A 25,304-nucleotide genomic window follows, 5' to 3' on the forward strand; every position below is an offset into this window, starting at 1 on the left:
GAATGCATGTAAAGTGCTTAGCCCAATTCCTGGCATACAGTAAGTGGTTCAACAACTGTTACCTGCTACTGTGATGAAGATGTAGTAGGGACTAAATACACAATTTAGGAAGGAGAAAGTGAAGGTTTTTTTATTTGTTTTTGTTTTTGTTTTGGTGGGGGAGACTAAATGTAGACACGAGAAGTGACATGATTAAAAAAGCATTAAGGAAAATTAATATCCTCCATATTTTTCTAGTCATTACATGAAGCCTCTACTAAACACTATCATTTTGATTCACCTGTGATCTTTTTGCTTGTTGAAAGCAATACTTTTTATTGCAAGATGAGGGACAGATATTGGGGAAATCAGATTACATTGATCTTAGGGTGTTTTAGATTAGACCTATTTTCTTGCACTAATTACTCTTTTGTAGATTTTCTTTAGCACTTAAGTTTTGTTCATGCTATAATGAGGTTTTCTCTGATTGTATGTTGAGGATAACAATGGTGTTCATGTGTAAGAATGATTTTTGAAATTTAAATGCAGTTGATGTACAGTGAGATCATGTATAAAGGCAAAGTAGCAACTGTTTTGGGTTATAGCTTAATATAAGCAAATCAGGAATTTGGAGGAAAATAAGTAAGGAAGGGAAATTTTTAAAAATATTGTACAATTTGGGCAAAAATAAAAAGATGATTCCCATTGACTATGACTGACTTACCCTGGATTTACAAATCCCACACTCAGATAAAGCAGAGCTTTGAAGGTCCGTTCAGAAGACAAAACCAGCCCCAGCTCTAGTTCTTCAGCATTCCCTGGAAACTGAACATAGAGACAGAAGCAAGATCAATAATACTCCACTTTCCTTCAGGATGGAGAAAAGGAGCCATGGTTTTTGTGTAAACTTTCCCTGGAACTTTGTCTCAAAGAAGCTATGAGGAATTATTTTAGTTATGTAAAAGTGTACTTCTAGGAAGGTGACATTTTAAATAAGTAGGTAGCCAGTGTAGTTATGAACCAAGAAGTAAGGAGTTTAGAAAAATGATCATCAGAGATTCGGGAAAAACCGATACTGATTCTCAGTTAACTGTTTATTGCTTAGTAGGTGCTAGACTGTGGTAAGGGCTTCATTTGCTTTGGTTCCCTTAATTTTCACAACAAATGAATGCATAGGCACTTTTGTATTATTAACCTCAATTTACAGATGATGAAACAGACTTTGAAAGGCTAATTAGTTTGCTTGTGCTAACAAAACCAGTAAGTGGCAGTAGAGAAAGTCCCCAGAGCCCTAATTCTTACCATTGCACTAATAAAATTCCATCTTTTATGTCTTTAGTATGAAGAGAATCAGATATAACACTGATGACGATTAAAAACAGATATTGGGAAACTTGATTTCTAATGCTAGTTCTGACTTGGTGAAAGTGCTGGGATAATTAACCAGTCTGCCTGAGACAGCTTCTTATCAGTCCTGGCCTTCTTTTTGGTATCTGCTCTTTCTAAAGGTTTCAGGAACCAAATGTCTGTCCTGGAATTATCTTTAAAAGGTTCATGATAGTCAGCTAAGAATAGAAGAGAAGCCAAGGAAAGGTTATATGCAACCTATTTGGAATTTTGAAGATGGTTCATATTTGTAGGATTAATCAATTTAACTGTGTCCATACTACATGATGAAATCATTGAAAAAGTTGCCTTGGAAGACAGGTATCCTGAAGCATAGTTAATTATTTACTACAACTCATTATCATTATAGTTATCGTAGTCATTAACTATGTTGGTCAACGAAAGTGTTCTTGTGGGTAACTTATTTTGATTTCCTTAATGATAATGTAGCTATTCTACTATTTATTTACAAAATTATGAGCATTTTTTTGACATTTTTTGTCACTTCTGTATTCAGTTCTGCTATACCACTTGTTTTAGAAATATAAATTTATTCTAATGTGATTGATATATCAGGGAACAATTTGAACATAATGGGAGTTGCATGTGTTTATGCACAATTTCCTCTGTGAGAAACACTAGGTAAATACAGAAAAATACCCAGCTGAAACAAGTTGCATAGGAATATACAAAATGCACACACGCCAAACATCTATTAGCTACTTCAGTTTACTTTTTGTATTAATGAGTTATACCCACATTTGGTGTTACAACTTTATGCAGGGTGAGTTAAAACTAGGTTTATGGTTGTGAGTACATGAAATGGTTTATTCTTGTATTATTAATTATTGTTTTATTTTCCATATCAACAACTATAAACCTGTTTTTGCCTCACCTTCTATATGGAATCTGATAACACTCCTTCCACCACTTTACAGCTCACAAGTTGCAACCCTTGTAACACGTAGTTCAACAAGCAAATCTCAGGTTTTTTTCAGGGTGAAGTGCCATATTTTTTATAGTATTTATTTCTTAGTCATTTTTTATGTGTAAAATAGTACTACTGTTTTTAGGTTCCTACCATTGTTTTTTAATTACACTTTTTGCTCTTATAGTTATCCCCACTTTTTCCCCCTTTGCTAACCTCTGCTTAGTTCCCCCCCCCCCCCCGCCACAAGGCAATCCCCACACCAGTTTTTTTCCTGTGTCCTTGGGTTTTGTATATATGTTCTTTGGCTAATCCCTTCACCATTTTTTATCTAGTTCCCATCCCACACCTCCCCTCCTGCCCTGGCAGCTCTCAGTCTGTTCCATGTATATTTATTTTATTTGTTTACTTTGTTCAGTAAATTCCACATATAAGTGAGATCATATGTTATTTTGCTTTTCATTGACTGGCTTACTTCACTTAATATAATAATCTCCAGGTCCATCTCTGCCGTCACAAAGGATAAGAATTCTTTCTTTTTTACTGCTGCCTTCCCATTATTTTTTAATGTATCACTGATGTAATTTTGAGTGTTCTTTTACTCCCATTTTTTTCATAAGCCCTATAGTTTTTATTGCATGATTTTGCATAGAATTTTAAGATGATTTTTTCTATTCTGCAAGTCTACTATTTTTATAGTTTAGGTATTTAATAATTTATATTACCTTTTTGACGTACCTTGAATTTATTTTTGTGTATGTATAGAAGTAGGAATCCATTCAACCCTCTTTTTTTCTTTAATGGCTAACCAATTGAACCAACATTCACTGAATCCTCTTCCTCCCTTGATTCTGCCTCAATCTGACATTTTATCTTTATCCTATATTTACTTTTTTTGACTGTCTTTGTGCCTATATTAATGCTTTAATTATTAGTATTTTATTTATATTGACTGAAACTTTATGGATTCCTATTGGAAATGACAAGAAATTAATGTATTTGTTTAGATTCCTGTTTTTATTAAAAACAATTTTTTTTAAGATTTTATTTATTTTTAGAGAGAAGAAAGGGAGGGAGAAAGAGAGGGAGAGAAGCATTGATGGGTGAGAGAAACATCAGTTGGTTTCCTTTCCCATGTGCCCCAGCCAGGGACTGAACCTGCCACCCAGGCACATGCCCTGACAGGGAATTGAACTGGTCACCTTTTGCTGTGTGGGATGATGCCCAATCAACTGAGCCACACCAATCAGGGCTAGATTCCTATTTTTAGTTATAAGTTCTATTAGTGTTTTGACACTGAGAATGTTTGACAATTGGTTTCTTGCATAAACTGACCTAGAAGCCATCCTTAGGTCTAATAACTATGCATACAAAGATAATGATTTTTGTGAAAATATTTTTAAAATAGGGGATATGATGAGAGAATGTTACTTATACTTTTTCTTTAAGTATTTGTAACCCCTAAAAATTTATATAAGAAAAACACCAGAATAATTTTGTTTTAACTCAATAGGATTGTTTTCACCCACTATTTAAAGGTGGGTAGATAAGCATCTGTAGTTTTTTGGTACTACCTTGCATTTTGTGATTACCACTATCACTGAATTTTATATTACATGAAGCCATTTATAATAGGGTCTCTTGCTGTCCTATTAGGCTCTAAGTTTCTTGAGGGCAGGACAGTGTTGCTATCCTTAGTATCCAGCATGGCACTGGGCATATAGTAGGCACTTAGAGAAATGTTTGTTCACTTAAACCTGTAAGTAATTTTCCCTTCTTGTAAACTCTCATTACACTTTGTATTTTTCTTGTGGTACCAACCATGTTCTATCTTGAATTGTGCTTTGGTCCACTTTTCCTTAGCTCTTATTACCAGGCTGGATGATCCTTTTAGGCAGGCACTATATTAAATTTTTAAACATTTCCTTCAGTATCTGTTCAAGGCTTTGTACTTAGTTCATTGTCATAATAAACATTGAATAAAGAGAAGATTAGGAGACATTTTATTTAAAATTTTATGTGTCAGTTAACACCAGAGAAGGGTTTGAGTCAGTCTTGCCATCTGCATTTCATGTATTTTAGAAACAGAAGCATTCCTAAGCCCGAGAATATAATTTGTAAAGAATTTTAGCTAATTTATGCTACTAAAATAAAGTTTTTGCTATGTGTGTACATGTTTTGGTTGTTTCTTGATGTTATTTATAAGAATACTCATTGCCTGGACTTAGTCCTCTAAAATAGCAGTTTAATTTTAACTTCACAGGCATGTTGGACCAGTTCATTATATGGTTTGGAGAAACCAAGGGAAAGCAAATGATGGAGGAAGTGGTAGCGGTAGTTCTTTAAACACTCCTCTTTTCATTTGACCTTTTACTGAACTGGTGACAAAACAGTTTTGTAATGTAACTTTAAAATATTTTATTAGAAAGTGGGTATATTAAAAAGAATATTTTAAAACTTTTTTTCCCAGTGATTTTTGATTTTTTCAGTATATGTGCCACATTGGGTATGTATTGAGACATTGTAGTTTGGTGGGATAACTGTTTGAGGAGACAGTTAACTTGAAAGGCAAAGATTTTCTAAAGTGCTCTCTTGTTCTTTACCCTTTGGATCTTACCTGCTTTGTGGGGAAACCAGAGAAAATTTATACTGACTTAATAATTTAAAAATCTATACTGATATCAATAATTAGTAAATACCATTTGGGGTGACAAAAACGTTTTTGGAACTAAACAGAGATAGTGACTGTATTGTATGCCACACTGAATTGTATTTATTGGTGTTTTTTTTTTTTTTTTAATTGTAAAATTATGCCCTGGCTGGTGTGGCTCAGTGGATTGAGCACCAGCCTGAAAACCAAGAGGTTGCCAGTTCAATCCCTGGAGTTAGGGCACATGCCTGGGTTGCGGGCCAGGTCCCCAGGTGGGGTGAATGAGAAGTAACCTATCTGTGTATCTCTGGCACATTGATGTTTCTCTCCCTCTCTTTTTCCCTCCCATCTCCTCTCTCTAAAAGTAAATAAATAAAAAAAATTTTAAACTGTATTTGATAATAATTTTACCTTCCTCTTCCTTTTAAGACTGTAAAGCCTTGTGGGGACCACTGTAAAGTTTTATGTGTATTCGCTCTTAAGTTTTACTTCACAGTTCAAAATTCTTACCTAATTCAGGTCCATAAATACATAGTTTTTACAACTATAATAAAGCCATACTTTACATCTTTCTCTATAACATGCTTTTTTTTTTCTTTTTTAATTTAAAGATAAAACTTGGAGAACTTTTTATTTTAGAATTGGTGTACTGCATACTGTTTAAACCATCATAACATTCCATAATTCACAGTATTTCATATGCCAAATATGTAATCATTTACCTATTAATGGGTCCTCCTTTTTCCCCTCCTTCCATCATTCTCTTTTTTTCCTCCCTTCTGTTTTTTAAAAAAGCAATTAATAAACTTTACTTTTAAAACAGTTTTAGATTAACAGCAAAATTGAGCAGAAAATATAAAGAGTCCCCATCCCTGTCCCTACGCACATATGAGATTTCCCATGATCAGCATTCCGCACTAGAGTGGTACATTTCTTAAAATTGATGAACCTACATTGATACATTATCATCACTCAAAGTACATAGTTTACATTAGGATTCACTCTTGGTGGTATACATTCTAGGGGTTTTGACAAGTGTATAGTGACATGTATCTACCATTGTAATATCATATAGAATAGTTTACTACTCTAAACATCATCTGCTCTGTCTATTCATCCCTCCCTCTCCTCTAACCCCTAGCAACCACTAATCTTTTTACTATCTTCACAGTTCTGCCTTTTTCAGAATATCATATAGTGGGAATCATATAGTATGTAGTTTTTTCAGATTATCCTTTCAGATTTCTCCCGTGTATTATGTGTTCATATAATTTAGCCTGAAACAATACTCTGACTTCTGAAAGTGGTAACTCGGAAGTGCTGCTTGCTTACTGAAGTGAAAAGCAGCAGAGCCACTGGCATGATACTGAGAACACCATGGTCAGACATAGAGTCTAACTTCACCATCCATGTAGGAAAATGGTAGAGAAATATACAGAGATAAAGAAATGGAAAATATTAAAGAGAAGTTAGAAGACAGGTTGAATAGTTCTAACATATATGAAAAGTGAGTTTAGAAGGCAACAATGGAAAATGCACACACATTTAGAAAACACAGGAAAATAAATTGCCATGAATTAAAAATAATCAGAAACAACACAATCAGACCTACAAAACCTTCAGATATTGGTATTATGGAAACAGTATAAAAGTTACACCTATTACAAAACTCAACGCCAAAGAAACAAACAACTCAATTAAAATATGGGCAAAGGACCTGAATAGACACTTCTCCAAAGAGGACATACAGGTAGCCAATATGTAGATGAAATGATGCTCAGCATCACTAATCATCAGAGAAATGTAGATTAAGACCACAATGAGATATCATTTCACATCTACGAGAATGGCTTTCATCAATAAACAAACAAGTGCTGGCGACAATGCACAGAAAGGGGAACCCTTTTGCACTGTTGCTGGGAACGCAGACTGTGGAAAGCAGTATGAAGATACCTCAAAAAATTAAAAATGCATCTGCCTTTTGATCCAGGTGTCCCATTTTTGGGAGTACATGCGAAGAAACCCAAAACACTAATTTGAAAGAACATAAGAATCCCTATGTTCATTGCAGCACTATTTACAATCGCCAAGATATGGAAGCAGCCTGTGCCCATCAGTAGACGAGTGGATAAAACAACTGTGGGACATTTACACAATCAGATACTACTCAGCTGTAAAAAAGAAGAAAATTTTACATTTTGTGGCGGTATTGAGGGGCCTGGAGAACCTTACGCTAAGTGAAATAAGCCAGTCAGAGAAAGACAAATACCATATGATTTCACTCATATGTGGACTCTAATGAACAAACTAACTAACAAGGAAAATGTGGACAGACTCATAGATGGAGAGCAAGATGACAGCTCAGGGAGCAGGAGGTTAGGGGGTGGAAGGATTTCGCAAAAAGGAAAACAGACTCATGGACATGGACAACTGTGATGATTGCTGAAAGTAGGAGGGTATAAAGGGGACTAAATAAATGGTAGTAAAAAATACAATAAAAGTAAAACAATCAAAGTTACATCTATAAAGTATATTCCTTTTATATTTATTTGTATTCATATATAATATTAAAATGTTTAAAGTAACAAGAGAATTAGGAGAAAAGAGGAAGAAATTATAAAAAATGATCAGATGGGCTTGAAAAATACCAAATAGGAATCCAAGACATGAAAAATACAGGTTCTGGCACAAATAATGCCCCTGTATTATTACAAAATCATAAGCGTGTAATTCTGTAACATAACAATATCATACTCAAGCACACAATATGGCATTTTAGGTGAAATATTCAAATTAAAACTAAACTATTACACCCCTATTATTACTCTACCAACCACACTCAAGCAGGTGTTACTTCTGCTGGACCCTGTGTAATTAGGATTTGGAATGTGAGAAATGTGCTAATGGCATTCAGAAAAATAATATACTTCAAAATGACACACAAAGAATGAAGAGAATGGAATAAATAAATACAGGGTAGGGCAAAAGTAGGTTTATAGTTGTATCCATTTTTGAATACAACAGTTAAATAATAATACAAGAATGAATTTTGTTTCTCATACTTGATACAACTGTAAAGCTACTTTTGCCCCACCCTATATGTTTTGCTTATTGATGTTATGAAAGATGCAGTGGTTTGTCAGCTCACTGATATAAATTGCTTGTTTTCTTGTAACAGCATATGCAGTACAGCATTGAAGGAAGAAAATACTCGATGGAAGGGTTAAGTTAGCAATGTAGACATGACTGAAGAGAGAAGTACTGATTGGCAGATAGATTTGAAGAAATTGCCTGGGATACAGTGCAGATAGATGGAAAATATAAAAGAGTAGTTATGAGATAAGGGCCTCTCCATTCTGTAGTTAACACCATTGGTTCCTGCCCATATTCCCTTAAGCCCATTTTAAAACACAGATGAAATAGATGGCTCAGGAAATAGAAAACCTGAATAGACAAGTAACCATTAAATAACTTGAATCAGTACAGATGGATGGATAGCCATAGGTGAGAAAATTTAATCCTGTTATTCTCTTCCCCAGTTGAATCCTGTGACATCTTGTAAAAGGGAATATTTCTTTTCCCACGTTTGGTCAGTAGAGTGTATGCCCCACTGAAACTATGTGGCATTGTCAGACTATGTAGACTATGCCCTTTCTGGGCACTCTCAATTGATGATAGATCAGAGTTTTGGTTGGATTCCCTATTCCAAAGGAAGCTTTACCGTTCTACTACTAAACTGAGATTTCTTTCCACCCTTTCCACTGTACCTCTTTTTACCCCTTACCTATCCTTCTCCAGGACTGATACCATTCTCATATTCTTGCCCTAGATATATCGGACACAATCCAAAATCTGAGGTTTGTGCATTAAAGTCTGTGGAGGGGAACTCATTGTTCCCATGTATGGTAGTGGGAGGTGTCTAACTTTGAAAAGGACCCCACTGTGTGGCCTTGTGTATTCCTTCCTTCCCCTTATGATTACTCTGTCCTCCTTACTCATGGGATGGTGATATGTGTTGTTAAACATAGTCAGTGAGTGAGGCTCTTTGGTCCCATTTGGAGCACTACTGGCTAATGTACATTTATTAGTGTCAGTTGGCAGGCTGGGACAACTTCCCTCCCTTTTTCTCTTGGCTGGTTCTGGCCCTGGTTTGGTTGTACTGTATAACTGGCAAGTATCCCTCTGTATCATTGAACAGTACTTCTGAGACAGTATACAGCTGTTTCCAAAACCCACTTCCTGGGGCCCTCTAGTACTCTATACAGTATTCCTTCAATTACTGGTAAGTTCTGCCATTACTGGAACAGCGAACGTTATTACCTTTAGTCTCTCCTTTCAGAAACGTTTACTCTTCATTTCTTCCTCTCACTGTAAGATGCTACAGATCTTCCCACTCTATACCAACATGCCACTTTTATTTGGGAACCGTGACTGACATTTTCAAATTATGTAATCAAGACTCCTCCAGATATATATACATCGCCGCCTCACCTCCCCCCCCGCCCGCCCCGATAACCTCCACTTTGCCTAGATATTGCCTTAGTGGTTTAGGAGTAGGGACTATTGATTATGCACTGCTAATAATGAATACAGAGATCATAGTTTAAGGGTTACTATTGCTGCCCTCTGATACTCAATTTAATGCTGGCAAGTACATGTATGAGGTTTTTATCAATCTATATACGGGTACCTTGATATAAACTCCCTACATTTTTTGATAATAATTTACCTCAGTGATAAAACACAAACTTACTAATGGTACATCAGTCTTTTTCTTGGATGGATGGTTTCTGAATAGGAAATGCCATATGTTTTTCTCTGAATCATCTTGATATAGCATTGCTGCCCAAGTCATCTAAGGTAGATGTAAAGGATTATTGTGCAAAGGGTTGTTGGGATCATAAAAGGTTATTATTACAGGGGCATTGACTCACCCACTGTTGTTCAAAACTGCTATTTAAAGGTCTTCACTGTCTCTCCCCAGTAGGAGCCCATAGATTTAAGTACCTGCCTCTCAAGTATACACAGTTCCCCTTGCCATTCTCTTGCCGATATAAGATGCCAAGGTCTGCTGGAACAAGTTGGGAAGGGACTTAGTGAGAGCCACGCAGTCTGTAATATCTGCTTAATCTCGCAAATGTATTTCTCTAGAGTTGGTGTAATAGTGCCTCTGAGGGGGACAAAATCTCTGTGTCTATTCCTTGTACGAGAAATTGTGTCTGTCTTCTAGCTTTTTAAACTGAGTCGTGGTAGAAATCACATACATCTAAGTAATGGTTTTAACCTTGTCTCTTCTGGGCAATAGAGCACTGTGGTAGACATTAGTTGCTTGTCACCTCAGTTTACATTCTGCTTTCCCTTTGGTTAATAGCCTTAATTTTAGCGCGGGATGACATTCCTTGAAACTCCATTAACCTGGCATCATGGGAGGACATGACACAGTCCTTAGCCAATCAGTGCATCATATTGCTTCAGGGATACACACATGCCCTAAATCAGGGGTGTCCAACCTTTTTATGTCTCTGGGCCATACTGGAAGAAGAGTTGTCTTGGGCCACACATTAAGTACACAAAAACTAACAAAAACTGATGAACAATAAAAAGATATTAAGTAAGTTTATGATTTTGTGTTGGGCTGCATTTATAGCCATCCTGGGCTGCAATCGTCAAATCGGAGCGAATCTCAGAACAAAGACCCTTGCTCTCTTCTGCTGGACTGGATGAGCTGATGATAAGAGTTTGAAGTCATTGTAGACCATAGCGTGGAGACTGAGAGTAGATTGAATGTAGATAAAGCAAAACCAAGAGTTGGATCCTGGTGATTTCAGTGAACCTTGGTTGCAAGAGGTTAACCTTACCCATGGATTATTCTCTAAAATGAGCAATAAATTTTTTATATTGCATAAGCCAATGAGGATTGAGTTTGTTCCCATGTTACAGAGTCTTTAATTGATGGGAGTACCTTAAAGAATTGCTTTTCCTATGCTTTGCAAGTCCTTCCAGGTAGTTATGTCTCCATAAGATGTTTGGATGTCTATATAGACTATAAGACTTGGTTGTCATGCCAAATTTTAAAAGAAACTTAATACGGTCCCTTAATAATCGGCTTGTGACAGAGCAATCTTTTGAAAATGTGCTATAAAATTCTTGGGAGATCTGTAACTCTACTGTTCTCTTTTTACACAAAATGAATTCCACTCATGGAAGCAAGGGTGGGAATACACTACTCCTGCCTCATAGCTGCTTCTTTAATCCCCTCCCCTCCTTTTACTTTGAAAGATTGGTGAAATCAAAACTGTGTATCACTACCTTTTGGAAGCTGCTGGCTAAGAAATCCAGGAAGTGGTCCCCTGGGTCCTCACAGCCTTTGAGAGTATAAAATTAGCATACAGAGCATATATCTGAGCTTGGCCAGATACTGCACCCCGTTTAGTAACTGATAATATGGGACTGATACCTTGAAGAGATTGTAATTGGTCAGTCCAATATATGTTTCTTCCAATACCACCAAGCAGTTAATTCAGTTCTGACATTATCTAGTGTCAGATCCCATAGGTTAAGGGCTCAATATTACAAGAGTACCCCCGCTTCCCAATCCACTTCAGATGCCACTTGTAAGTCCAAATTGTAATCTGTGCTTCTGATTTATAGGCTAGAGATCAGAGATTCTCAACATCCTTCCTTGGGTTTGATTGATGCTAGAGCGGCTCCCAGAATTCAGAGGAACATTTTACTTGTGAGATTATCCATTTATTTTCTATGATAGGGTGTAACTTGGGAACAGCAAGATGGAAGAGATGCATAGGGCAAGACATGTGGGAAGGAGCACAGAGCTTCCATGCTGTCTAGGTGAGCAACTCTCCCCCCGATCTCCACCTGTTCACCAACCAGGTGGAAGTTCTCTGAATCCCATCCATTTGGGTTCTTAATGGAGACTTCATCATATAGGCATGGTGGGTTTAATCATTGGACAGTGATGACTGATTCAACCTCCAGCCCTTACCTTCTTTGGTGATGGTAAGGGATGAGACCCTTTAATCACCTGGTTGTTTCCCCTAGGGGTTTTGAAAAAGCCATTTCATTAACATAGCAAAAGACACCTTTAGTGCTGTCTTTGTGTAGGGAATTTGAAGGGTTTTAGGAGCTATGTGTCAGGAACTGTGGACAAAGACCAAATATATATAATATATTTATTATAAAATCACAGTATCATAATTGGTACCAAATAGTGCACTGGTGTTTGTCAGACTTGGAGGATCTGGGAATACTGCTGAGGTAGTGATTTCTACTTCCTTAACCCCGAAATTTCTTTTAGAAATTTCAGGCTTTCCACAGTACACCTCACCAGAGCCTCAGCCCGTTTAGATTTTGTGGGTGTGTGTGTGAGCCAAGTTAGCAAATAGACCAACTGAAGAGTGGTTGTGGCTTAGTCATCGTAATTAATTTGATACGGTTCTTGTTCTTATTGAAACTTTCACTTGCCAGCCCACTAGCCTCAGGGAAGGTAGAAGATATTTGAAGCAGTGCTATGGAATTGGATCTAAGGCAGTGAGGAGTCTGAATAGTTCCAGTTTGGTGTTCAAAGTTTGTTTCTTGTTATGCTCCTTTCTCAACTGGGAGCGTTTCTTGGGATGGGTGTCATCTGTCAGAACATGCTATATTAGACAGCAAGGTAATAAACTAGTATACCCTTACTAAAGAGGCCTCTGAGTCCTTCCTCCCTTCTGGAAGATGAAGGTTAGTCATTTTTCACTGCATTTATTATGGCTGTCAACACAGTAATATGCTTCTGTGAAGTCTTTTTTTATTTTTTGAATGATTATTTCTTGTTTCTATTTAATAGAGATCGTATATTGTATTGTCTTTCAGATTTGAATCAAATCCTCTTAAGGGGCATCCCTTTCCTTTGAATAGCTGAATTGTAAACTGAGGGAAGGGGTTACTCTTTGTTCATTACTTTATCATCGGCACCTTAGGACAGTGCCTGGTTCTTGGTGGCATCCAAGTAAATGTTTGTATGGATACAAGTTCCCTTTATTTTTCAGCTTTTTTAGGAAGTACACCTCATATTGATTTATGATACTTATCTATTTATCACCAGATATAGCATATGGGTTGGCCTTGGCTTTACCATTCATTCATTTATTCATTATTTATTTATTGAGTACTGTGGTTATTTAGCTTGAATAGTACAGAGTGCTTAATAGTTAATTTTATTATATTATTATTATTACATAAGTAGTTTAATGAAGGGGGGATATTATGCTCCTGTTTTGAATAACAGGTTAAGAAAAGGCTTTAAATAGGTAGGAGAAATGATTATTGAAAAGGAAATTGATTGTCCACAGTAAAATACTGCAAGAAGATACTGAGATAGGAGTCTTCCACCTTGGTGGACCATTAAAAGAATAGTCAGTACTTCTCCTGAATGGTTTAGACCAGGTGTCACAAAAATAAAAGCTTAGGGGTCATGTAGATAACATAATGTTCATATCAGTTAAGTATATGATAATTAGAAATGATTGGAGCCTGAGGATGGGTTGTTATCCTCCTTCCAGAGATTCACTTGCCAGAAATTATAATGATTTCTACTGATTGAGTTAACATTTTAAAATTTGGATATAAAATTTGGAAAAGTAGGATAAGATTTAGCCATGTATTACGGTCATAAATCTAATGAGATCAAACTGCCATTTCCCACTTAGCTTCAATTTTATGGAGTATCTGTATTAATATTTAATTACAATAAATTTTCTAGTGGTGTGTTAACTTGAATAAGAAAGTCGTTTTACCAAAATGTAACTATGAGAGGGATAATTAGCTTTAAATAAGTATTATAATTTCACTTTTTAATGTATTTCAGTCAAGTTTTATAAAATGTTATAGGACTAGCAAGAAAAAAAACTACTTCAAAAAGTGATCATCATTATAATTAATTTATTCCATCCATCAGCATTTTTCACTTAAATTAACTTTAGGACGTTATCTTGGCTTATTTTTAGATGTGAGATTTTTATTCTTTTTGACTCCTGTTCTTAGTAATTTAAATAATTTGTTTTAATAATCTGTGCTTATAAATTTTTTTCATTTGAAACTCTGAAGAAATGTACATATATATTAGTAAGGTGTGTGTTAGGCAAAAGTTTGAAGTAAGAATAGAATATTCTTGGGTTTTACTTGGATAAAAATTTGAACTTGTCTAGAATTTCTTTGTTTTTTCCTGACTATCTCTGGTACAGGATCACCCTAGGTATTCCTGCATTGCTCTAGTTAATTCATAACCCGGTCTCCTCTATTGAAACTTACTTATATTGTGTTCCTTACCTTTTTACCAGGTTAGTAATCTGATTAATCAAGTTTTTGCTCAGTTATTCATTCATTTACTCATTCAAAAAGTGTTGAGATCCTCCCATGAGATAGACATTGAGGATAAAAAGAGTAAGATCAGTCTTTATAAGGGCTTTGATTTGGACAAATCAAATACAAGGTGAGGCAATATAATTGATTAATTCAGTAAATATTGATTTGGCACCTACTCTTTAACAGGCATTATTCTCTAGTTAGGGACTTGCAGCAATGAATTAAGCAAGCAGCTTCCATGCCCTTGTGGAGTTTCTGTTCTATTGGGGAGCTGACAGTAAACAAATAGGTATACAACATGTTGTTTAGAGATAAGTATATGAAGAAAAATAAAGCATAGGAAGAGATGGGTGAGGGCTTTGGAACATAAATCATACTACAAAGTTGTGTCTCATTGAGTTAAAGCAGCTAGTCTTCTGTACCCTTGTGTGAATGAGTCATTGGTGGCTCTAGTCAGCCTAGAATAATTTTCTGGGGAAGGGGGAGCAGCTCTGAGCCATTAACACCCGGGGGATGGGTATACTGATACTGTAATGGACATCTGGGTGGGACATCATAGTGTCTACTAAAACAGGATATCTTCCTTCCCCTCCCCAGAAGTTTTGTCATAATTTTTCTTGGTGCATTTGCGGAGACTAATGCCAATCCATAACAGTGCTTTTTTTTTTTTTTAAACTCACTAGATTAAGGTCAAATGAATTAAAGTATGTGATAGCACCACAAAAAAAGCATTGTACATATTTTAAAACCGAGAACCAAGTGGAGTAATACTTCTCAGACTTTTAATTTGGATCATTAGATTTAGAAATTTCATAGTCTCAGTTAATGCTTTATATAGAATTATTGAGTGTTGCCTATTTAAGAATAGGCACTGAGGAGCACAAAGAACATGTGTTCAAATACAGCCTTAAGCATTTGTTGGCTGTATAACTGAGAATGCTATTTCAGTTTTCTTTACCTCAGCTTCCTTCTCTGTAAAATGAAGCAAATACCATCCACCTTAAGGGGATTTTGATGAGGATTAAATGAGATCATGTATGTAGAATATTTATATATATGTATTTCTCACTTGTATCCACATAGAGAATCTGATATATAAGAAAATAGTTCTTCATTCTCTTCTAAGAAAATACAAATTGAAGAGTTATAAGAGTTACTATTTAAAAAGTAAATATTAAAAGTTCTCATCACAAGAAAAAAATTCTGTAACTTTGTATGGTGACAGATGTTAATTAGACTTACTGTGATTATTTTGCAGTATATACATATTGACCATTATGTGTACACTTGAAACTAATATTATGTTGTATGTCAGTTATAACTCAATAAAAAGATAAATTTAATGGCATATTTTAAAACACGAAGTGTATTTCATTTATATCCTTACATATAACACACAATTGTTCAAGTCTTTCAAATATTAGTGAAGTACCCTGGCTGGTGTGGCTCAGTGGATTGAGCACCTAACTGTAAATCATATATTATTGAAGTAAATACACTACCTAATCAGAGTTAGAATTTCTTCTCTGTAAGATTGGAGGAAAAAACTAAGAATAGTTCTCAAGATGAATATAAAGAGAATATTTCATAAATGCTTGAACTGTTCTTTTTAGGATTCATTGTAATATTTATCTTCACTGATCAAAAGGGTAAGTTACATTTTTGGTGTTCACCTTATATCTTTATGTTTTACACTGTATCTTGTGATCTTGCTAATAAATTCATTTAATTTTAATAGTTTATAAATTCTTTTTGATTTTCTAAGTAAATCATATTGTTTGTGGAAATGGCATTTTTAAATTTCTTTCTTCCCATTCTTTATGCTATTTCATATTCTTAACCTTTTTGTACTGGCTAAGACCTCCAGGGTCATGTTGAATGCAAGTGGTGATAATAAGTGGTCACATTCTTCAATCTTAGGAAATATTTGCAGTTATTCACCATCAAGTATGATGTTTGCTATAGGTGTTTTTTTAAAGGTACACTTTTGTAATATTAATGAACTTCTCATTTCTAGTTTTGTACTAGCTTTTTTAAAAATCATGAATGAATGTTAAATTTTATCAATTGCTTTTGCTTCATCTATTGATAATATGATTTTCTTGTTAATGTTGTAAGTTTTATTGATTTTCATGTATTAAATCATTTTTGCATTTCTGGATTAAACTCCCTCTTGGTCCTGATTAGTATAATGGTAGGTATGATTTTTGCTAATATTTTACCTAGGATTTTTGTATCTATCTCGACAGAGAGGTCTGAAGTATTTCTTTCTTGTAACAACCTTGATGTCTTTGTTATCAAGCTTATGCTGTCTTTATTTCTTATTTGACTTTTAAAAATTGATTATGCTGTTGCAGTCGTCCCAATTTTCCCTCTATGCCTCCATCCCCCCAGCAACCCCCCTCCCTCCAGCAATCCCACTTCCTCTGTTCATGTCCGTGGGTCATGTGTATAAGTTCTTTGGCAACACCATTTCCTATATTTGCTCTTAACATCTCCCTGCTTATTCTTTAACTACTAATTTGTATTTCTTAATCCCTTCACTTTTTCCCCCATTTCCCCAGACCCCTCGCCCCACTAGCTACCATCCCAGTGTTCCCCATATTTATGATTCTGTTTCTGTTCTGCTTGTTTGCTTAATTTGTTTTTTTTAGATTCAATTGCTGATAGTTATGTTGTGTTTTTTTTTTGCCATTTTAATGTTCATATTTTTGATCTTCTTTTTCATAAATCCCTTTAACATTTCATATAATAATGGCTTGGTGATGATGTACTTCTTTAACTTTACCTTGTCTGGGAAGCAGTATATCTCCCCTTCGGTTCTAAATGATAGCTTTGCTGGATAGAGTAATCTAGGCTGTAGGTCTTTACTTCTCATCACTTTGAATACTTCTTGCCAGTCCCTTCTAGTCTACAGAATTTCGTTTGAGAAATCAGTTGACAGTCTCATGGGAATTTGAGGTAATTATCTGCTTTTCTCTTGCTGCTTTTAAGATTCTGTCTTTAACCTTTGGCATTTTAATTATAATATGTCTTGGTGTGGTCTTCCCTACATCCATCTTGTTTAGGATTCTTTGTGCTTCCTGGACTTGCATGTCTGTTTCCTTCACCAAGTTAGGGAAGTTTTTTTTCATTATTTTTTCAAATAGATATCCAATTTCTTGCTCTTTCTCTTCTTCTGGCACTCTTGTCACCCCTGCGGGCAAATGTTGGAACATTTGAAGTTATCCCACAAGCTCCTTACACTGTCCTCGATTTTTTGTATTCTTTTTTCTTCTTCTTATACTGACTGGATGTCTTTTTCTCCCTATGTTCCAAATCTTAATTGGATTCTTGGCTTCATCCACTCCGCTGTTGATTCCCTGTAAATTGTTTTTTATTTCAGTTAGTATATCCTTTATTTCTATCTGGCTCTTCCTTATGCTGTTGTAGTACCCACTGAATTCCTTGAACATCCTTAATAGCCAGTGTTTTGAACTCGTCATCTGATAGATTGCTTATCTTCATTTTGTATAAGTTCTTTTTCTGGACTTCTGTTTTATTCTTTAGTTTGGGCCGTATTTTTTTGTCTTCTCATTTTGGCAGCCTCCCTGCATTTGTTTCTATGTATTAGGTAGGGCTGCTTTGACTCCATGTCTTGGTAGTGTGGCCTAATACAGTAAGTATCCTGCAGGGTTCAGTGGTCCAGTGGCACAGCCTCCCCTTGCTCCCAAGCTGTGTACTCAAGATGCTCTCTCCATGTGGACTGAGTACACACTTCTCTTGTAGATGAGCCTCGATTGCTGCCAGCACATCAATGGGAGAGATTGACCCAGTCCAGTATTTACCCACTAAAATACATAACTATCAACAATTGAATCTAAGAAAACTAAGCAAATAAGCAGAACAGAAACAGAATCATAGATATGGAGAATATTGGTATGGTGGCTAGTTGGTCGGACTGGCTGTGGTCCCTGCCCAGCAACCACTTCCCTCCATGTCTTCGGAGGTGGTTGGTGCTCCAATGTGGCCTGTATCTGTCCACTGGGTATGCAGGCTCTGGGGTTTCCCTGGTGGTGCAGGCCATGATCAGTCTCCACTTGTGTTCTGTCGGGGGCCCGTTGGCGTAAGCTATAAGGTGATCTGCAGATGCTGATTTAAAGTGATATTGCTAGTGCTGGGCCTGGGGCCACTCAGTGATAGGTATGGGGGCTGGGCACAGTTGTTGCTTGTTTGAATGGATTTAGGCAGGTCCGAAGCCTGCACCTAGCCCAGCCCTTCATATGGAAAAGCCACTGCCACCAAAAGTGGGAGGGTTGCTTGGGTTGGCCCCTAAGTTTGGTGTGGCAGACTCTTAGGTAGTTGTCTGGGTGGGGCTAACCATGTGAGCCAGGTTGATGGAGATTTGGATATGGTGCCACTGCACTATGGCTTTATGTAGGGGAGGGCTCCGAAAAGGTACAGTGGCTGCTGTCTGCAGTTTTGTCTGGGAGGAAGCTGTCCCCCAGCTCTCACCCTGATGCCAGACACTTTAGTTCCTCCCACATGCCACTTGTACCCTTCAAGCTGCTGCCCCAGTGCTGGACCCCAGAGGGAGTAAGTCTAAGTAAGTCTGTCTGCAGTGCGAGGTCCTTTAAGAGGAGAGGACTGAGTGTAGTGCAGTTTCTTCTGCTGACCCAACAACCCCCACTGATTTTTACAACCAGAAGTTATGGGGATTTGTCTTCCAGGCATTGGAATCCTGGCCTGGGTGGTCAGATGTGGGGGTGGGAGCCCCTGATCTCAACATAGCCCTTCATTTTACATCCACCACATGTGGGTTTGGGACCAGCTGGTTTTGCGCCTCCGCGCCTTCTACCTGTCTGGATGAACGTGGTTTCTTTAATTCCTTAGCTGTCGGACTTCCATACAGCTCAGTTTTTTGATGGCTCTGCGTGATGATTGTCCTGTATTTTTGTTGTAATTTTGCTGTGGTTGTGCAAGGAGGTGATCTGCATGTACCTACACCTCCATCTTGACCGGAAGTTCCAAGCTTATGCTGTCTTTATAAAACACATTTGGAAGTGTTCTCTATTTTTCTACTCTGGAACAATTTGTATAAGATTGGTATTATTTTTTTCCTTAAATACTAGTAGAATGCAATGTTGAAATCATCTGGGCCAAGAGTTTCCATTATGGTAGTGTCTTTTTATCTTACATAATAAATTTCAAACATACAGAAAATTTAACATAATTTTAGTTCATACACATATGCCCACTAGTTAGAATCTACTGTTAACATTTTGCTATAATTGCTTTATTACATATCTGCCTTCCCATTCCTCTATTCATCTATCATTTCATCTTAGTTTTCAATGTATTTCAAAGTAATTGAAGACATCAGCATGCCTTTCTTTAAAGGCATGAATATCTTTCATGATATTTATTATGAATATCATGAGTATAATTCAATATTTATTTTTTTGAGGTAAAATTTATATGCAGTGTGATGCATAAATCTGATATGAACATTTGCTGAGTTTTGATAAATGCATACATTTGTGCATCCCAGCCTCCCTCATGATACAGAATATTATCATCCTGGAAATTTTCTCATGCCTTTCCTCAGTTAATCCTTGCATCTACCTTTAAGATAGGAACATTCTGATTTTTTCCTACCACAGATTGCTGCATACACTTTGGTGTAACATTCTTTTTCACTCAGCATCTTATATTTTGGGATTTATCTATATTGTTGAATATATGAATAGTTCATACCTTTTTATTGAGTAGTAGTCCACTGTATGAAAAATACATACAGGAAAAATCCAGGAAGGGAGGGAAAGAGAGGAGAGAAACATCAATGTGTGGTTGCCTCTCACGTGCCCCCTCCTGGGGACCTGGCCTGCAACAAAGGCATGTGCCCTGACTGGGAATTGAACTGGCAACCCTTTGGTTCGCAAAGCAGCGCTCAATCCACTGAGCCACACCAGTCAGGGCTATAATTTTTTTCTTGTAATCTCTGTTAGATTTTGGCAGTAAGATCATGCTACCCTATAAAAATCCCACAATTTCTTTATCCATTTTCCTATTGATGGACACCTGGGAAGTATTACTTCTAGATTGCTTAAATTTTTTTTTTTAATATGTTGATTTGAGAGAGAGAAACAATGATGTGAGAGAGAACTGTCAGTTGGTTACCTCCCATACACGAGGCATGTTCCCTGTGACTGGAGATTGAATGGTCAACCCTTTGGTTTATGGGACAGTGCTCCAACCCAGCAGTCCCCAGCCTTTTTGGCACCAGGGGCCAGTTTTGTGGAAGACAATTTTTCCACAGACCATCAGGGGGATGGTTTCAGGATGATTTCAGGTGCATTACATTTATTGTGTACTTTATTTCTATTATTATTACATTGTAATAGATCATGAAATAATTATACAACTCACCACATTAGCATGTGGGTCTACCAAAACTGTGACTGAGACAAGTGTGCAGTATGGGAAAGAGGCCCAGACAGAAGTGGTAAATAAAATAATGGGCGGACCATATGAGGACTGAAATAAGTGTCAGATTGTGACTTAAAGCCTGCCACCAGATGCAGCTTGTCACTTGCCACTCATTGATACGATTTTGATATGAATCTGCAAGCAATTGATTTAGTATGGTCTCTGAAGTCAGGCCTCTCTGCTATTGATAACTTGTATTTGCAGCTGTTCCCCAGTGCCTAGCATCACTGCCTTAGCTCCACCTCAGGTCATCAGATGTTAGATTCTCATAAGAAGTGCACAACCTAGATGGCTTGCATATGCAGTTCACAGTAGGGTTCATGCTCTTAAGAGAACCTGATTCTGCCGCTGATTTGACATTACCTGACAGGAGGCAGAGCTCAGGTGGTAATGTGAGTGATGGGGAGCAGCTATAAATACAGATGAAGTTTTGCTTGCTCATCGCCTGCTGTTCAACTCCTGCTGTGTGGCCTGGTTCCCAGGGTTTGGGGAACCCTGCTTCAACCAACTGAGCCACGTTGGCCTGGACAAAATTTGGTATTCTTCATCAGAGAAATAACCTTCGTGGAAAGAGTTTTGGTGAATTTCTTTAATAGAGTGTCACTAAATTATGTTTTTAAAGAATTTGTTTCATATAAAGTATTAAATTTAGTGTGAAGTTCATACTAAATTAGTTTTCATATTTTTTAAAAAAGTTTTTACTATCTGAAATGATGTCCATTATTTCATTTCTAATATTGGTAATTTCTGTTTTTTTCTTGATCAGCATTGCTAGGGGTTTATCATTACTTTCCAGAAATCCAGTGCTTGACTTTTTTTATTTTATTTATTTTGGGTTTGTCTGCTATTTCATTCATTTCTACTCTTTACTGTTTGCTTCTAAGTCTTTGAATTTGATTTGCTGTTTGTTTTTGAACTTTTTGAGATGAAGCTTAGATCTTGATTTCTATCCTTCTCTTCTAATACATGCATTTAAGGTATGTCAGATTGGGAATATACAATCAACTAAACTAAACCAACTATTTCTTTACAAGTATTGCTTTAGTTCCATCCTATATGTTTCCATAAGTCATATTTTCATGATCATTCATTGCAAATATTTTAAAATTTCTATTGTGGTTCATTTACTCTTTTTGACTCGTGGATTATTTAGAAGGACATCACTTAATTTTCAAGTTGTAGGGGATTTCCTTGATATCTAAAAATTTTTCACATCTAGCTTAATTGAATTTTAGCCAGAGAATATATTCTCAAAGACTAACTGTTCGAAATTTATTGAGACTTGCTTTAAGAACCAGCATATGGTCCATTTTGTTATATGTTTTGTGTATAGTTTGTTTATTCTATTTTTATTTGGAGGAGTGTACTTAAATATTAGGTTTAGTTGGTTACTTGTGTATTTCAGATCTTACATACCTTAGTAAATTATTTCATCTGCTTTACCTTGTAGCTGTTGACAGAGGTGTGTCAGTGTCCCATGTGATTTTGGATTTGTCTGTATCATCTGTTAGTCTTGTATATCTTTGCTTTATACGTTTTTAAGCTTTGTCATTGCTTACATTTACATTTAGAATGATGATATCTTCTTGTTGGCAGGACTTTTAATTAGTATGAAGTGTCTTTCTTTATCTTTAATAATGCTTATTGTCTTAAAAGTACTTTGATATTAGCACATCTCTGCCAGCTTCCTTTAATTGGTTTTTGGATAGTATGTCTTTCCTGATCATTTTATGTAGTCAATCATTCTGTGTCCATAAATAGTCTTTTAGTGGAGTGAATATTTAACATAGTAATAGGTACAACTTGAGTCATGCACTATACTTTTTCCTCTCAATTCTTACCTTCTTTGGTTCAATCAAATATTTTAATTATTCTTTTTGTCACCTCTGATAACTTTTAATGGCTATCCTAGAAATTACTGTATGAATCTTGAATTATTGAAGTCTAATGTAAATTGTTACTTCTTCCACTTCCTGCACAATGTAGATATCTTAGAAACTTTAACTCAACTTACTTGACTCCTGACCTTTTTGTTATTGTTGTCATACATTTTAAGTCTATATATATTTTATACTTAAGCTAATAATACTATTTTTACCATCAATATTTGCCAAAGTATTATCTTTTCTATGGCTTTTTTTTGCCTTTTTTTCTTTTCTAGTAGCATTTTCTTTCTGTTGGAAGAACTCCCTTTTCATATTTCTTTTACTGATAAATTTTTCTTATTTTCTTCTTCTGAAATCACCTTTGTTTTGTTTTCATAACTGTGAATTAGTTTCTTGATTGACATTTATTTCTTTCAGAATTTGTAAGAAGTCATTACATTGTCTTGTCATTCATCATCTCTGTTCAAAGTTATCTTTCGGTATACCTGATTGTTGCTTTTTACATGTGTTTATTTTTTCTTTTAGTTCTTTAAAATGTGGCTGTATATCTGTCACTAATGTTAAAAAATTTTTGGTTGTTACTCCTTCAGATGTTTCTCATTTTCTCTCTTCTGGGATTTCATTGAAAATGTATATTAGAACCTTTCAGTGGATTCCACATACCTCTTATACTCGTTTCTCTATTTTCAACCTTTATCTCTGTGTTGCGGTTTTAATATTTTCTGTTAATCTCTGTCCTAGTACATTGGTTCTGTTGAATCTGCTTGAGGCACCAAGTACTGACAACACTTTTGGGTAACTTTGCTATGAAGAGCAAGGATATATGTGCAGTAATTGGACCATGAGGGAATAAAGAGAGGGGCTTACTTATTTGTTTTTGGCTAGGACATATTAGCATGTTTATGTTTATGATCAGAATGATTCAGTAGAGAGAAAAAAATTAAAGTTTGTGAGAAAGAAAAGGAAGATAATTGTTGGATAAAAGTCCTTGAGAACGTGAGAGGACATAATCCAAAGCACAGTTAGTTGAATTTTTCTTTGATAGAAATGGAACATAAAGAGGAAAGGCATTGATTCATATGTCAGTAGTCTTGTGAGGTGGAATTCTGGCTTAATCAATGAAAAATATACAGTGGCTGTATGTTTCTAGAGTCTTAAACTTTGGGTGTATGTGTTGGGCATGTGGAAAAATTGCCTGAGAAATAGAGAGTCAAATGAAAAGGTACACTGTATTTATAGCTACCTAATTCTGTTTTTTGTTTCTGTGTGCCCTCAGTGATAGGTACCTTTATCTCTTAGGGTACTCAAAGTATTATACTTTTAAGAAAATATTTACATGTTTAATTACATTAATGAAATGTTTTTGTCATAGTTGAAATTTCTGCACTATATTTTTAAACATAGTGAATTCCTCATAGTGCATTTAAAATTAATTCTGAATTTGTAACATTTTCCCACATTTTCTTTTGCAGTTTTGTGAGTACCAGAATAGCACAACCATGTTTCGGAATAGTCTCAAGATGCTTCTTACTGGAGGGAAATCAAGTCGTAAAAACAGATCAAGTGGTAAGTGACTGTGCTACATTTATTCTGTGTGATATTTTAGAAAAGGAAGTTCTTTTAGGGACCTGAATTAATGCTACAATATTTGTATATTAAATGGCTTAATTTAGAAGAAAGAAAGTTCACGTTTTTATAGGATGTCATACTCTTTATTAAGACGTAGGAACACTTGAATAATTATCAGGAACAGGTAAAGGAAAAGTATGTGAAGAAAAATATTTATTTCTAGTATATGAGAGTAATGCTTCTGTGCACTACTTATTAAAAACCTTCTAGGCCTAAATTTATTTTTTGAATATGTGAAATTATTTTTAGTCCTAGGCATTCTTCGGGCAAAAAGACTGTAAAAAACAGGCTCTGTCCTCAAAAGGTTTTACAGAAAGTGAAAAATAAATTGAAGACTTTTACAGTCATTAGAGAAAGTTTATAAACTTTTTTTTTTAAGAACAAGGGGGTGGCTCTTAGGCTTTTATGGTAAAAATACACCTAAAATGTACATGTATTTTTTGAGGAAAAATACTGAAGAAAAATGTTTGTTTTCTGTTAATGGGTTGTAGATATTTATTGTAGTCTTTGAATATTTTTAATTTCTTAATTTTTCTGCATTTCACAAATTTACATTGGTAGTATATTCATTATCATTCACTTCAAAATGTTTTTTAACTCCCCTTTGTGATTTCTTCTTGACCAATAGATATTTAAATTATAATTGTTAATTTTTAAACAGTTGATGATTTCCTGGCTATCTTATCATTAACGTAGCTTAATTATACTGTTATCAGAGAACCTATTCTATGATATTTTATTCTTTTGATAGTTTTTGAGATTTGCCTTACAGATAAGCATATAATCAGTTTCGGTGAATGTGGATGTACCTGAAGATAATGTGTACTCTGAATAATTGGGTGCATTGTGGGTCAATTTGGTTAATATTTTATATCCTCAATTATATACTCATTTTAAAAATATTTACAGGAAGAGTGTGATTAAATTTCACACCATGATTGTGGAACTGTCTTGTTTCTCCTAGTTCCTGACAGTTTGTTTTTTGTTTGGGGTTTTTGGTTTTTTTTTTTTTGCTTTA

The 25,304-nt window shown here is 35.6% G+C and overlaps 1 protein-coding gene across 1 annotated transcript in view; it reads left to right on the forward strand.

Annotated features, from left to right (window-relative positions):
• The window catches only part of TANC2 (tetratricopeptide repeat, ankyrin repeat and coiled-coil containing 2), a 288,620-nt gene that overhangs the window by 24,067 nt on the left and 239,249 nt on the right, over positions 1-25,304 (forward strand). The window contains exon 2 of the mRNA XM_054574907.1: positions 24,130-24,223. Coding sequence (XP_054430882.1) covers positions 24,157-24,223 — 67 coding nt within the window. The 5' untranslated portion in view covers positions 24,130-24,156. The remainder of the gene's footprint in view (positions 1-24,129; positions 24,224-25,304) is intronic.

The sequence above is a fragment of the Pteronotus mesoamericanus genome, unplaced genomic scaffold, assembly GCF_021234165.1.
Source record: "Pteronotus mesoamericanus isolate MK-2021 breed Mesoamerican mustached bat unplaced genomic scaffold, CSHL_Meso_final contig_269, whole genome shotgun sequence".
Classification (NCBI taxonomy): Eukaryota; Metazoa; Chordata; class Mammalia; order Chiroptera; family Mormoopidae; genus Pteronotus; species Pteronotus mesoamericanus.